General features: G+C 46.3%; 1 protein-coding gene and 1 non-coding gene across 2 annotated transcripts; both read right to left on the bottom strand.

Moving 5' to 3' along the window:
* Positions 1-200: 200 nt before the first annotated feature.
* On the bottom strand, positions 201-737 carry LOC124773166 (transcription factor BTF3 homolog 4-like). Its single transcript, XM_047249378.1, has one exon. The coding sequence runs from the start codon at positions 720-722 to the stop codon at positions 201-203; it is 522 nt and encodes a 173-aa protein (XP_047105334.1). The 5' UTR covers positions 723-737.
* Positions 738-2,432: 1,695 nt separating this feature from the next.
* Positions 2,433-2,506, bottom strand: Trnai-uau. The gene has a single exon. It is a non-coding gene; the product is annotated as a tRNA-Ile (tRNA).
* Between the last annotated feature and the right edge of the window lie 12,427 nt (positions 2,507-14,933).

Here is a 14,933-nt window from a genome sequence, read left to right as displayed (position 1 = left end):
TACGAGATTACAACCGATCAAAGATCTCACTTCCTCCATAGCAGTTCCCCGGAAGCAAAAACGCAGATAACGATAGCAGAGGGAAAAGGCAACCAAGCAGCCACTTAATGACAGACAACATATCAAACAAACATGTCAGGGGAAGAAAAGGAAAACCAATGCAATCCAAACACAATGTGTAGTACGAGTCGATACACGGCTCACTGTTTTCCGTCACCTTCGAATCCATCTGCCTCCGTCCCCCTGGATTTATCTGATATTACAGCAACCTCTTCCTTACTTGCCTCGTCCAAGTTCTCAACAAGTTCAGGAACTTCGTCGTCTTCTTCATTGCTAGCTTTGCCACCTGCAGCACTGTTTGCAACACTCGACGCCAGGCGCTTTAATTGAGTCAAACCTTCAATGCCCAACTGACTTACAATACCCGGTAACATTTCTGTAATTTGCTTGGTTTCTCCAAGGCCAGTGATGGCAAATGTATTGGACGCTGAAGATGCTTGGGCTTTAGGATTATTAAAGTGAATTACAGCACCGTCATCCTTGATCATATTTACTTCTTCGATGCCCGGTATAATATTTACTGAAAGCTTCTTCAACGAACTTTGCAACTTCTTGTCACCAGTAGCTGCGGTTGCATGAACAACCTTCTTCTTCCTTCGCGGAGTTCCTTTTCCTCCAATCCGCAACTGGGCCTGTAGTTTCTTCAACTTTTCTTGGTTCATTTCTGCTGCCTTAACCACATATGATTAACACGTACACAAACAAATACTGAGCGTCCCTACAATTGAAATACGGACTACTACTTCATGGTAGAGACGACAAACATGTGCTGACAGAGGTAGTTACCATTCATGTGGTTACAGTGTTGCCAGACTGTAACTCTTTAAGGTCCTTTTTCTGCCGGATGTACTCGCCTGACGAAATCTTGTGACAGACATTTTTTTATCGCTGGCATATGAGGAGTCGCGCTGCGAAGCTCGAATGTACGAATTTCGCTTCATCATGTATACCCCCACAAGTGGTGAATTCCAGAACGTACTAAAAAGGCTTTGAACTGACAACAATGTTTCGGTACCCTCCATCAACATTCGAGAGTGTTCTGAAATGTTCCAAAATCATCTGGGATGTTCCCAGACTATTCTCGAACATTCCAGAGCATCCAGGATCGTTGTGGAACATTTCGGAACGTTCTGCAATGTTGGGGATTGCTATCGAATACGCTCGGAATGTTCTCGAGTACTCTGGAATGTTCTAGAAATTTCTAGAGTGCGAAACTTCCCATTCCTTATATTTTCAAAAGCACGCCCTTAAGGTAAAACTGGCGATCCTTCTTCATGGACGAGGGACAGACTGCTACCACACCAATCAACTCCCTTGATCGTACAGGGACTCGTTTCTGAGTTTTAGCGGTACGCACGCTGTACACTATATAATATACATTTATTACTCAGGTGCCACACCGGTACAAAAAGAATTTACACCACCGTGCGTTAATCCAACTAATTTACAATAAGAAGCATGTCTCTTGTCACTAAGACCGGAGGTGCAAAAGTGACAGTTTCAGACATTATACTACGCGTATATGGTAACTATAACACTTAAATAAAACTCTGATTAACTGAAGAAATGGCTAAAAGATGCACACTAATAAAAATGTGCAAAGAGGCAACTTGGCATTACACACAGAACATGTAAATCCCAAGCCTCGAGAGCTCTTGAATAAATATTCACGAAAAAACTGATAATACATCGAAGGAAAAAAAAATTGCGTTTGAGGAAGCCAGGTGTCTACAAAATTTCCTGCCATTACCGGAAAGCCTATATTGCACAAACTATTTGTACGGTCCAGGATCGAAGAGTGGAGCACCGTCGCCACACCCGTTTATTTCAGCCAGAAAAATCTGTGGTTGCGGATGATTGTCTTACTGAATGACAGAAAATGTGTGATGAGAAAGAAATTGTTGCCCCTGCGTTATTGGGACTGTGTAGTGAAAGAAGCAGTTGAAATCCGGTTAGCAGACAATACTGTAAACCGGGATAAGGTGTATCCTTTAAGCAAGAGTTGAAATCCTGTTCTGTTCAACATTAAAAAACAATGGTCTTTGTTTCGGTAATCAGTATGTGTCAACATGTTTGATATCGACTTTGCGTTAGAGGGGACTTACACGTTCACGCACGCGCGGTGGACCTACAGGCGGTGTATAAAGGAGTCGCCGCTACCCTTTGATATCAGTGCGACGGCTTACTCACCTGAAGATAGCGACCAGGTGGACCGACGAAATAGTGTGTCAAGATGACGTTATGTCCCGGCTGGAGACGTGATACGAATACCGTGATTTTAAGTAATACAAATGAGAGGAATGATAATTAAATGGACACCCTAGCTGCAAACAGGCGTTGATGTACTTCATTGGAGACATGTTTAAAATGTGCGCCCCGACCGGGACTCGAACCCGGGATCTCCTGCTTATATGGCAGACGCTTTATCCATCTGAGCCACCGAGGACACAGATGAATAGCGCGACTGCAGGGACGTATCCCTTGCACGCTCCCCGTGAGATCCACATTCCCAACATGTCCACACCACTACATTCGTAGTGCGGCTAATAGTTGTTTGCTCATCATACTCATTACTCGTGGCAGATTAATCTACCAAGTCCCGTACGAGTTCGGGCATAGCGTGTGCGTTCGCACAAGAAGGTCAATGGCCGGGAAGCCATATTTTAACTATATATGACGGTAGTATCTATTCCTGAAAAAACATGTCCCCAATGAAGTACATCGACGCCTGTTTGCAGCTAGGGTGTCCATTTAACTATCATTTCATTTCTAGCAAGCTGCATGGTCATCCACGGTAACTGTTCTTTCGGGAACAGATACTACCGTCATATATAGTTAAAATATGGCTTCCCGGCCATTGACCTTCTTGTGCGAACGCACGCGCTATGCCCGATCTCTTACGGGACTTGGTAGATTAATCTGCCACGAGTAATGAGTATAATGTGCAAGCATCTATTAGGCGCATTAGGACGTAGTGGTGTTGACATGTTGGGAATGTGGATCTCACGGGGAGCGTGCAAGGGATAAGTCCCTGCAGTCTCGCTATTCATCTGTGTCCTCGGTGGCTGAGACTGTCAGCCTTCGGCGGCGCAGCGGTTCGGACGGTGTTTACGTCCCTGCCGCACGTCTGCGCAAGAGGTGTTTACGTTGAGTGTGTAGCGGCGTGTCGCGGTATACAGAGAACGGATCATGGCCTTGTCGTTCCGCAAATCGACACTGAAATTTAGTTTTGTTAACGAATATGCTCGACCGAAGGCTTACGAGATCTAACGTTATTTACGGGATGAGGTGAAAATCGAACCTGGCGTTCTAGTTGGAATACACTTATCTATAGTCAGCAGCGTGGTCTATGTCAAGCTCATCAATGAAGCGGCATGTGGCGAACTACTACTTCGACACCGACAAGGAGTTCGTTTCTGTCATTCAGACGGGAATGTTGGAGCGGTAACAGTTGAACACGCCGGCATGGGCCTCCGAACGATCCGCGTCTCTGAGCTTCCGTTCGAAGTGCCAGAAGAATTGGTGACAGACGTCCTGCGTACTTACGGAACGGTCCTATCCCACGTGGCTGAAAAATGGGCGAGTTTCAAGACGTATCCTGTCCTCAATGGCGTCAGACAAATACGGATCGAACTCCGAAAACACGTCCCGTCATACTTGTATATTGCCGGTCGTAGGGCGATTGTCATTTACGACGGACAACCACGGACGTGCTCTGGATGTGGGAAGGAGGGACACATACGTTCTGAGTGTGCTCAACGAAGGTTATTACAGCTGCCACGGGATGATCCATCCCTCACGCCGCATCCGACTGTGCTCCCCATGACTTACGTCGCCGCATTACGCGATGACGTGAGCCGCGAGACACACGCGTACCAGAACACACAGACAGCGATCGTGGCGAGCCACAGAAAGACGACGTTGCGCTGGACCGCATGCAGCAGTCACAGGACGCCCTCTCTTCGGTTCCGCTTGCGGCCCCTTCAGATAAGGCACTTGGAGACGTCGATAATACTACGGCGCACGATTCCGACGCCCCCCACGAACAACTGGAGACCATGCTGACCTCTGATTCCGAGGCCCGGCAACGTAAACAGCGATCACCAAAACGCCGGAAGAAGCGCCGCCTCACGGTGGAGAACGACCAATCTGATCTAGCAGACAATTCTGAGAAGTTTACGAGTACAGAACAGACGACCATGGATACAGAACTGCCTAGCGTGGATGCAACGGTGGCCAGCGGGACGGCGGTACGACCTACCGCTGACGATGCTCCAGACACAGCGAAGGAGCTCGATAGACGGCAATAGGCTACTGCGGAGGTTACGGCGCCTGCACCGCACGACAACGATGAGACACTAGGGGACTGGTCAGAAGAACCACCCCCGTGGGGAACAGATGATGCCGGAGGAACTGCTCCCACGCACTCTCCCGGTGTAAGACCGGCAGAGTACACGGAATAATGGCAGACCATATGAGGGGACGGCGGGGGACGTTAGTCCGACAGCAGCCTATGTACGGCAAAATTAGCGACCGTACGGTACGCTATCTACGTTGCCCGCCATGCAACAAGCTTATCGGATAGGGTCTGTTAACATCAATAGCATTGGGACGCCGGTAAAAATCAAGATGCTTAGTGACATGATAAAGTCTGCGGATTTAGACATAGCACTATTACAAGAAGTTCGGGTACTTCCCCCCTCGGACTTTTACGGTTACGACATTTACTGTTCCCCGTGTGACGAGAGGGGCGTTGGCACAGCTATACTATTAAAGGAAAGGATACGTGCAGACGAAGTAGAGTATTTGCCTTCTGCCTGTGCTACGGCCGTGACCATAGGAGGAATACGTTTGATCAACATATACACACCGTCAGGCTCGGATAAGAGAAGCGACAGAGCAGATTTTTACGCCCATGCGGTTACATCGTTGTTCCAGGGACGATACGATGGTTGCATACTCGGCGGAGATTTTAATTGTGTGCTCGACAGAAAGGACCAACAACCTCACTATACAACTAGCCAAGAACTTAGGGAGCTGATTAATGGGGTGGAATTAGTCGATACATGGGACCTGAAGTATCGCAACCAACCAGGATATACATTTTTTACTAGCCACTCCGCGGGCCGTTTGGACCGAACCTACGTTTCTAGGGCGTTAGCAATGTCGACGGTGGACGCAGAAATATGGCCGACAGCGTTTACAGACCACGAGGCATATATTTGTACCGTTAACCTTGATAGACAACAGGTGTGGTGACGGACGGGTAATTGGAAGATGAACGTCTCCCACCTGCGAGATGCAGAATGCCGCCGCATGGTGGAGGACACCTGGCACGGCTGCCTCCGTCGACGAAATTCTTTCGGTTCTGTCCTGCAGTGGTGGATCGAGTGCGCGAAGCCAGCTTTACGGAGGACGTTAATAGGTTACGGGAAGGAGGTTTCTCAATGGCAGCGCACGACCACTGAGTTTTACTTTACGGCTCTCCGGGAACTGTTAGCTCATCCACCTACACCAGAACGCCAGACGGCCGTCCACCGAGTTAAGGCGAAGCTGGTACAACTTGCGACGCAGAGGATGGCAGGTACGATGATACGCGCGAGGTCGCAGGATTTCCTGCCCAACGAGGTTGCCTCGATGCATTATGTGATAAAGGAAAGACGAAGAAGACGCAGGAATTTAATCGATCTCGGCGATGGCCGTCGTTTTACAACACAAAGGGGCATAGCACAGGCGTTTACGGATCATTTTAGCAGATTCTATGCGAGCAACGGGGAGGGTCAGAGGGAGCTGGGGAACGTCCTGGAAGAGATCCCAGACGCGACGAGCGTGAATGGGGAAGCGGACGGGTTATCTGAAATTACTTGTGAAGAGCTGGAGGAAGCGATTACACGAGGTGCTTGCAACAAGTCCCCAGGTCCAGACGGATTCCCGTTGGAATTTTACCGTGCCTTTGTGACCATTATGACACCAATGTGGCTATGTATCTTTAATGAGCTTCTGCGGCAAGAAGTACCGGTTCACATTCAATTCACGGAAGGGCTCATGATACCGATACCGAAGCCCCGTGGTGGCAAACGGCCTTGTGATTATCGCCCCTTGACCCTCCTTAATAGTGACTACAAGATCTTCATGCGCATCCTGGGATGTCGTATCAAAAAGTCGCTGGAGAATCGAATACATGCCGATCAGACTTGTCTTGGCGGCATCAGTAATATCCACACAGCCTTGGGAGACTATCGTGACGTCGTCGCCCTCGCGGCTGCATGCCGCCTCCGGGGGGCCATTGTTGCAGCAGATTTCGATCATGCTTTTGATCGCGTGGATCATGTGTACCTCGCGGCGGTGATGAACAGGATGGGTGTCTCGCCATTATTGACCACTGCTGTGATGCGGCTGTTGCACGGCGCCAGATCAGCGATGGTGGTCAACGGAGGGAGAACTGAGTATTTTAAGATCTTAAGATCAGTGAGACAGGGTTGCCCCTCGTCGATCCTCCTTTATGCGATCGCCTTAGAACCGTGCCTCGCAGGCCTTCGCCGCCGACTTACCGGGATCTCCCTACGGCATTTGTCATTCAAATGCAGAGCATACGCGGACGATATTGTGTTCCTCGCACGGAATGAGAGGGAGACTCAAACAGCATTGGATTGGCTACAGACGTATGGGATGGCAGCTGGAAGTGTGGTCAACTACCGAAAATCACAATTCATGCATGTGGGGCGTGGACTTGAACCAGGAACGGAAGGACCCTTACCTGGGGTGGAAACCCTCCGCTGTTTGGGTATCACCTTTCATAAAGAGACAGCGAGAACGGCTGCGGACAACTACCGAAGACTGTTACTCAGAGTCCGCACGGCAGTACGACTAAACGCCCAACGGTCGATGGATATGCTGCAGCGAGTGTTACTCGTCAACCTTTATCTCGCGCCCATGATGTGCTACCTGACACACCTTCTCCCCTTGACGCGCACGATGGCTATGAGGATTCAGGCGGCTTTTGGGTACTACGTGTGCCTGGGACAACTCTTTAAGGTACAGTACAACACGCTTACCCTCCCAGCGCGAGAGGGGGCGTAGGTTTAGTGAATGTGCACGAGAAGGCGCGTGCCATGCATATTAATACTATGCTCAAACGGTGGCGCAACAGGAATCACTCGCTTACGGGGACGATCATCGAAGAACTCGTACCAACATCGCATCTTCCTCCAGTCAGTGTCGGCCATATATCGCCACCTTTAACGTATGTGCGCACGTTCATCGTGGAACACAGTTACGTTCGAGAGCGTTTACCGACGACCCGACCGTCGACATCGAAGGAAGTGTACCATCTGCTTCTTCGACAGATCGCCCGGAATAGGGTGGAACGCAAACATCCAGCTGCTAATTGGCACATGGTGTGGCGCACGGTCCACCACCCCCACCTACCTACATCAGTCAGATCAACATGGTACATTGTCGTGAACCGAAAATACCCTACAAATGATAAAAAGTACGCAATACATTTGGCGGATTCGCCCTTGTGTCAGCAATGCGGCGTGCTGGATACGGACGACCATCGGCTGGTCTGCGGTGAGGCATTGGCTGTCTGGACTCTCGCAAGAAAGATAATAGCGTTCATGCGGCGCACTATCTATACAGCAGTCTCTTCTGACATAGTATTTTTTACAAAGGAAACGTATTTTCCGCATCATAAGACGAACGCAGTGGCGTGGATCACGGGTATGACGGTCCATTACAGCTATAGAGACACACGTACGAACTTACTGAACGTCCTGGATTACTGGCAATACTTGCAAGATGGACACACAAAACTATTACGGCTACAGAAGTACAAGGATTGGTATGCCAATTTCCTAGTAACAGTTTTTGCGGACCCGCCATATACTTGGGGCGTGCCGGGTGCGCAAAGATGAGCGGCGGTGCTTTCGTTGTGAAACCGACCAAGTAATGTGATCGACTAAGAACACTGTGCGAGTATGCGACCTACGAAAAACACAGGCTTGAACAGTTAGCAAATGGATGTACTTCAAATTTTGTTTTCATATCCATAAATACTTCTCTTTAGGGTGCCGGAGGCGGCCCCACTTTGATTTTCTTGTTATTTCATGCTGCATGGTAGGACGGCAGCGAGGTTCCTTCCCGGACAGTTATCATGTGTCAGGACGTACTATGTTTATTTTGTAAAGGTTTTGTAAAGGTTTCTGTTTCTCCTAAAAAAAAAAAAAAAAAAAAAGATGGATAGAGCGTCTGCCATGTAAGCAGGAGATCCCGGGTTCGAGTCCCGGTCGGGGCACACATTTTCAACATGTCCCCAATGAAGTACATCAACGCCTGTTTGCAGCTAGGGTGTCCATTTAATTATCATTTCATTTCTAGCAAGCTGCATGGTCATCCACGGTAACTGTTCTTTCGAGAACAGATACTACCGTCATATATACTTACAAATGAGAGGCTTTAGTCAATCATCAAACTGCAGTTGTGCAGTACTGTGAATTTGGGTATAACCGCTGAATCGTACCATTATTGTTACTTACTCGGCTCGATGGCATTGCCTATGTGCTCCCCGGGAAAGAAATGACAATGAGATAACAGCGAATGCAGAAGAATAAATAAAGTAATGTTTACATCAGTATTATTATTACGATCAACCAAATGCAATCAGACGTCACTTAGCGAGCAGTTTATATAAAGAATGACTGAGATAACGAGCAATACACAACGTAGTTTTGTAAAAAGGCTGAAGGATTTATGAGGAATGTTTCGCGTAACGAATCTGTTCAGTGCTTTTTTTCCAATTTTTTCGTAACCATTTCAAAAAGCACCTTCCGATTTAGATAGACCTCTTCCGCTGCTACTCGCTATTCTATGATTTATGCCTTGCGCAATAGAAGCTGCGACAAATGACAACGCCGCCGACAATGCAGTATTCATCTGTACTGTCAGCGACACTGCACGGGTTGCAACTGTTGTCTCCGGTACCTTCGCTCCAGCCTCGACGACGTAGCAAGCTCTTCTCTAGTTCGAAGTCTCATGTCAGTTCATGGCGTTTAAATACCTGTTTATGAATTCCATTTTGGATTTGTCGTCGTTAGCCAACACGAATTCAATAAAGCTGCCCATTATGCAGTACGCAGAGAGATGTTTCATTCAATTATCCGCCTTCTAATTCTATAATCAATTTGTAAAGAAATATGTCTTTTTTCTCGAGTTTCTCAAAGTTACTTACTGGGTATTGTTCATCTAGTTATCAATCGATTCTTGCCGTATACTTACTATAAAACAATCTACGTTATAACAAGTTCAGAATCAATGTTTAAATAAGGAATTCAGCAGTTTTAATAAAAAATAAATTTCACTTTCTTAGGCCTAAATTTTCGTGTTACGGAACTCATAGTATACTGGAATGGTTGTTTCATACATTTTCATTCAGCTTCAAAAGGACACAAAATCCCTTTTCATTAATTACGAGAATATTTGAAATGTTTAATTACAAATTATGAGGTTTTTAGAACATAGTTTTCAACTCGTTTGTAAAAGCATTATCAAAATTACAACGATTCAATTCACCGTAAACACAATTAACAGAACGAAAGAAAAAAGCGGCAACGACGATTTTTTTGGGAATCCCGAACGAGCCACAGCGCTATAAAAATAGAAACAAGGTCAACACACAACGTCATTCACGATCTGAAGTTAACTGAAGCGCTCCAGACCCGCTCAGTAGAACTTGCTGTAGATGAAGCTGCCAGTCGCAGCGACCTGCTGTTTGGTTCGCAGCGCGGTTACCGAAGTGCAGTATAGTATCCTTCGAAGTCTTGCACGTGAGCTGCGTGTGTGTGTCTGTGTGTGTGTGTGTGTGTGTGTGTGCGTGTGTGTGGTATTGCAGGCAGTTCGTATCACATTTCAACGTGAGCATCTTTTAAATCCGCCTTCACGGATTGTTCTAATTATGTGTGGTATTTTTACCACAGCAAGTTATGTGCACGCAAACTAAGTTGTCAGTAATTCACAAGACGCTGCTCCGCACTGCTGTTCCCACCCGGGCGTTAATGTTTTTTTTTTCCCCCCCTCTCACTGCAAACCTCTCTGAAATGAACTCGTTAATTCAGTCTGTATAGGACTTAATGACCCTCGCCGCCGGTCCGCAGAGGTCGGAAGAGTTCGATAAATATCGTGTCACTTCCCACCGCTGCAAGTCTTTGCGTATTTGAAGTGTCCAACAGGTTAAAATTAAATTAATATTAATTACTGAAAATAAGTACCACATCTGAAAGTGAGCGACTTTACAGTTTACATTCACGTCACCTTGTCAATTCCGTGGACATTTCTACCACTGTAGATGGCCGCTAAGAAACACATGTTATCGACCGTGCTGCAAGTTCTGGATGCACCATTTAAAGTGATTAAATCAGAGTCACTCATGCGACCGCGAGCGCCCATGGTCTTACTGCTATTTCCCCAATGTCCTTCGGACTCTAAATCCTCTAGCTCATTCCTCATACCCCTACTAATTTTATCCTCACCCACTATTTCTTCTCCTTTCGAATTTTAGGCATGTAAACAAATCCGTGCACAGTCATAGGCACCCACGAAATACCCTCTTATGCCAAGCTTTTTATGGGACATCTAGAGGAGACCTTCCTAGCCTCTCAAAACACCAAACTCCTGGCCTGGTTCAGGTTTACCGATGAAAACTTCATGATCTGGACTCAGGGCCACGTCTCCGTATCTTCGTTCCTCCTTCAACACCTTCTCTCCTATCTGCTACACATCCTCCTCCTCAACCCAGCAGGCCGCCTTCCTGGATGTTGGCCACTTTCTCTCTGATGGCTCGATCCGTACCTGTGTCCACATTAAACCTATGAACAACCAACAGTTGCTGCATTTTGACAGCTGGCATCCCTTTCACACCAAGAAATCCCTCCCATAAAGCCTGCCCACCTGTGGATGCCGTTTCTGCGGTGACAAAAACTCCCTTGCTCAATATGCTGAGAGTCTCGCCAAGGCCTTCATAGACAGTCACTATCCCCCAGACCTAGTCCACAAACGTATCTCCCATGCCATGTCCCCTCACACCTCCAATCCTCCCACCACCCCCAAGAACCAGCCACAAAGGAATGTCCCCTTCATTACCCAGTACCATCCCGGTATGAAAAAACTGAACTACATCCTCCGCCAGGGCTTTGATTACCTATCATTACACCCTGAAATGTGGGACATTCTACCCGAAATACTTCCCACCCCTGCTGAAGTGGTCTTCCATCGCCTATGCAATCTGCACAACATACTAGTCCATCCCAAAGTCACTCCCAATATCAACTCCTTGCCAAGGATCATATCATTGTGGACGACTCAGGTGCAAAACCTGCCCAATCCACCCACCGAAGACTTCCAATTCCAGTCCTGTCACAGGTTTATCTTACACCTTCAGGGGCCAGGTAGTTGTGAAAGCAGACACGTCATTTACCAGCCCTGGTGCTATCATTGCACAGCTTGTTATGTTGGTATGACTACCAACCAGCTGTCAATCAGTATGAATGGCCACTGCCAAACTGTGGCCGAGAGCAAAGTAGACCACCCTGTCTCACAAATGCTGCTGAATATAACACACCTGATTTCAGTGGTTGCTTCACTACCCGAGCCAACTGGATCCTCCCCTTCACTACCAGCTTTTCTGAACTGTCTAGATGGGAGTTATTCTCTGTTCCTATAATTACCCCAGCTTTAAACTATGGTAACATACTGTCCCCACACCCTCCACCCCTTCTGTCTTGTCATCTCCTCCCCAATCATATCTCCCATTCTGTTCATTTACTACCCTCTTCCAACACATACGCCCATCTTTCCCCACTCCCCTTCATTTTTGCTCCTTTTTTCCCCACCTCCCAGGCGCACAACCTCCTGTCGCTGCGTCTGTTGGCACTTTAGTCCCTGCACACTCCACCAGAAAGCGTTCGTCTCTCTCCCTACCCCTATACCACTATCCCTTCCCCTTCCCTGCCGTCTCCAGATTGGTGCTTGCATCCCACGTGATAGTTGCATTATGGCCCGAGATGCTGGAGTTGGCCGTCATGTAGGCATGAGGTGTGCTTGCAGGTGTGTATGAATGGTGTGCGTCTTTCTTTTACTGATGGAGGGTGTGGCCGAAAGCTTTATTTATGTGTCTTTTAATTGTCCCTCTCTGTAAGTTAATGTGTCTTCTTTACGATAAGTGGCAATCTGTCTTTTCCTAAATGGTTCAAATGGCTCTGAGCACTATGGGACTCAACGTTTCAGGTCATCAGTCCACTAGAACTCAGAACTAGTTAAACCTAACTAACCTAAGGACATCACACACATCCATGCCCGAGGCAGGATTCGAACCTGCGACCGTAGCGGTCTCGCGGTTCCGGACTGTAGCGCCTAGAACCGCACGGCCACTCCGGCCGGCTGTCTTTTCCTACATTGTTGATATTCATACCTGAAGTTTCCATTTTTTAACATATTTAAGTCACTGACGTTGCAAAATCACAGTTTAATGTAAGCGCGAGATGAGCCATTTCAAATGTGAAACGATGGTACATTAATAATCGGTGCCAGATGCTAAACGCAAGAATGCGAACGTGAATGTATTGTGTTGCACATGTACCAGACGTTAGTTTGTGGGATGCAGTTCCATGTCTGCTGCAGTTCGTCGGTCACTACACGGGCGGTTAATGCTGTTTGTGGATGGCGCTGGAGTTGTCGCCCAATGATCTCCCATATGTTCTCGATGTGACACAGATCTGGTGATCGAGCAGGCCAAGGTTACATGTCGCTACCCGGTAGAGGGTGTTAGATTACAGCAGTGGTAAGTGGGCGAGCTTTACCCTGTTGAAACGCAACCCCTGGAAGGTTGGTCATGATTGGCAGCACACCAGGTTGGATCACCAGACAGATGTGAAAATTTGCAGTAAGGGTTTGTGGGATAACCACGAGTGTGTACCTGTTGCCACACGGGGTAGCACCCCAGACTATAACTCCAGGTGCAGGTCCAGAGTACCTAGCACACAGACGGATTGGATGCAAATCCTCAATTGGCACCCTTCTAATCGTTACTGCCGTCACTGGTACCAAGACGAAGACTGCTTTCATCAGAAACAACAACAGACCTTGTAACAACAGCAACGTTATACAGTTGTACATATAATAATTTTTTCTTCTGATTTTCGATAAATTAGTGTAAGCAATGTTCTGATTTCATTTCTTTTTTCTTTTCATGTCATTATGTTAAAGAAACTGTAAACAATTTTCGATGTGAATACTAATGTTTATGTCAAATTGCAAGCAACATTATAACAAAATGGAAATGTAAGAAATGTTGAAACTGTTGTAAGATGTTAAAGTTGTAATTGTGCGCCTGGTCCATACGTAGGCAATGTATTAGGATATGTGGAATGCAAAACCTTTGGTGAGTACCCTGTCTGTAGGGGAGCGGTAAAAGGTGGATGGCAGGCGAGCGCGGGAAAATGCACGCGAGCGCGGCACGGCATAACGGGCTCAGCAGTAGTAGTCGGAGTTGGGCATCGGTCTGAGAAACACGCTCTGGATCGAGGAGGCTCTCCTGGAAAACGTGATTTCATTGAGCCTCGGATGTGCTGTTTCCGACGCCTATACAGCATGGCAATATTCCATAGGCACTAAATGGAAAAATATTGCGACGCTAAGAAGAAGTAAAGTGCCGATACATCAAGAGCCATAGCTATGATTGTATGTGTGCTCTGCGCCTCGCCATCTCACCGCCCGCCAACCGCCGCATCGATACGTACAGGTTGAAACTTTTAGTACTGTATTCGTATGGACCAGTGTTACTTTTGTTCCCGACTCTTCAATAACAACTTAACTTTTACCAGAATTGTCCTATCATTTAATTATCCTCATCACTAACCTAGACAGGGTCCTTTCCACATGTTGTGCAATCCGAGTGTCCCGAAATGAAGATTTAAAGTTTATGTTAATAATAATTACCTGCAGACCTATCTATGTTAGAATGATGTTTAAAGAACTTTGTTGTTAATGAATCAATAAGTAAAGAACAAAGGTCTGACAAAGTTGGAAGACAATGTTGAAATTGGTTTAGTAATGAAGTTTAGTTAATTTGAGACAAAAATAATGGTAGTTAAATGAGCAAGAAATAAAACAAAAAGAGTAGTAACTCATATATTGGAAATCTTGAGTGCTTAACGATTTTCGATAATCAAAAATTTCAGTACAGTGATCATAACAGTTTCAGGGTCCCCCCCCCCTTTTTCTTTTCTATTCATTTAAATTCTGAAGTGTACTGAACTGATTTGACCAGCAAAGCTAAAGTAAATATAAAACCAAAATTTATTAGTGTTTTACCTTTTTCAAAATTGAAATTGTATGTGTGTTTCGAAAGTGTCCGATTTTAATCAGATCCATAAACCTATGCCCGATTTTAATCAGATCCATAAACAGTACGAAGTTTGTAGTAAACATTATAGTGTATTGTTGTGTATTTATGGCTTGTCCATATTAGTACAGAAAGTGAAATTATTAGTTCAGTAGATTTTCTGATCTAAAATTTACCATATTATGCAGTGTTATTACGTGTTGTTTTGTATGAACGTGCATCAACTTGTACTGGGAAGAAACTCAGTTAATGCCTAATTAGGCTGGCGACCGTATTATTAACAATTTGGTAGCATCTGCTGTGTTGTTTCTTGTCCGTCCTAACGTGTAGTTGCACTTCAGACTTGCTTGACGTATCATTGTTGCTACTGAGTGGGTGAAAGTCTGATTTTGCCTCCATTCAGGTACACGCGGTCAACATATATACAAAAATCCTTTTTTATAAGGTGAAGCCCGTCAACTTACCATAGTACAGGCTT

The sequence above is a fragment of the Schistocerca piceifrons genome, chromosome 2 (assembly GCF_021461385.2).
Source record: "Schistocerca piceifrons isolate TAMUIC-IGC-003096 chromosome 2, iqSchPice1.1, whole genome shotgun sequence".
NCBI lineage: Eukaryota > Metazoa > Arthropoda > Insecta > Orthoptera > Acrididae > Schistocerca > Schistocerca piceifrons.
Note: the sequence above shows the minus strand (reverse complement) of the source record. Positions and strands in the feature narration are given on the sequence as shown.

What these genes read in the sequence shown, in the direction of transcription:
- LOC124773166 (XM_047249378.1), bottom strand. Translation starts at nt 722, where the DNA reads ATGAACCAAGAAAAGTTGAAGAAACTACAGGCCCAGTTGCGGATTGGA.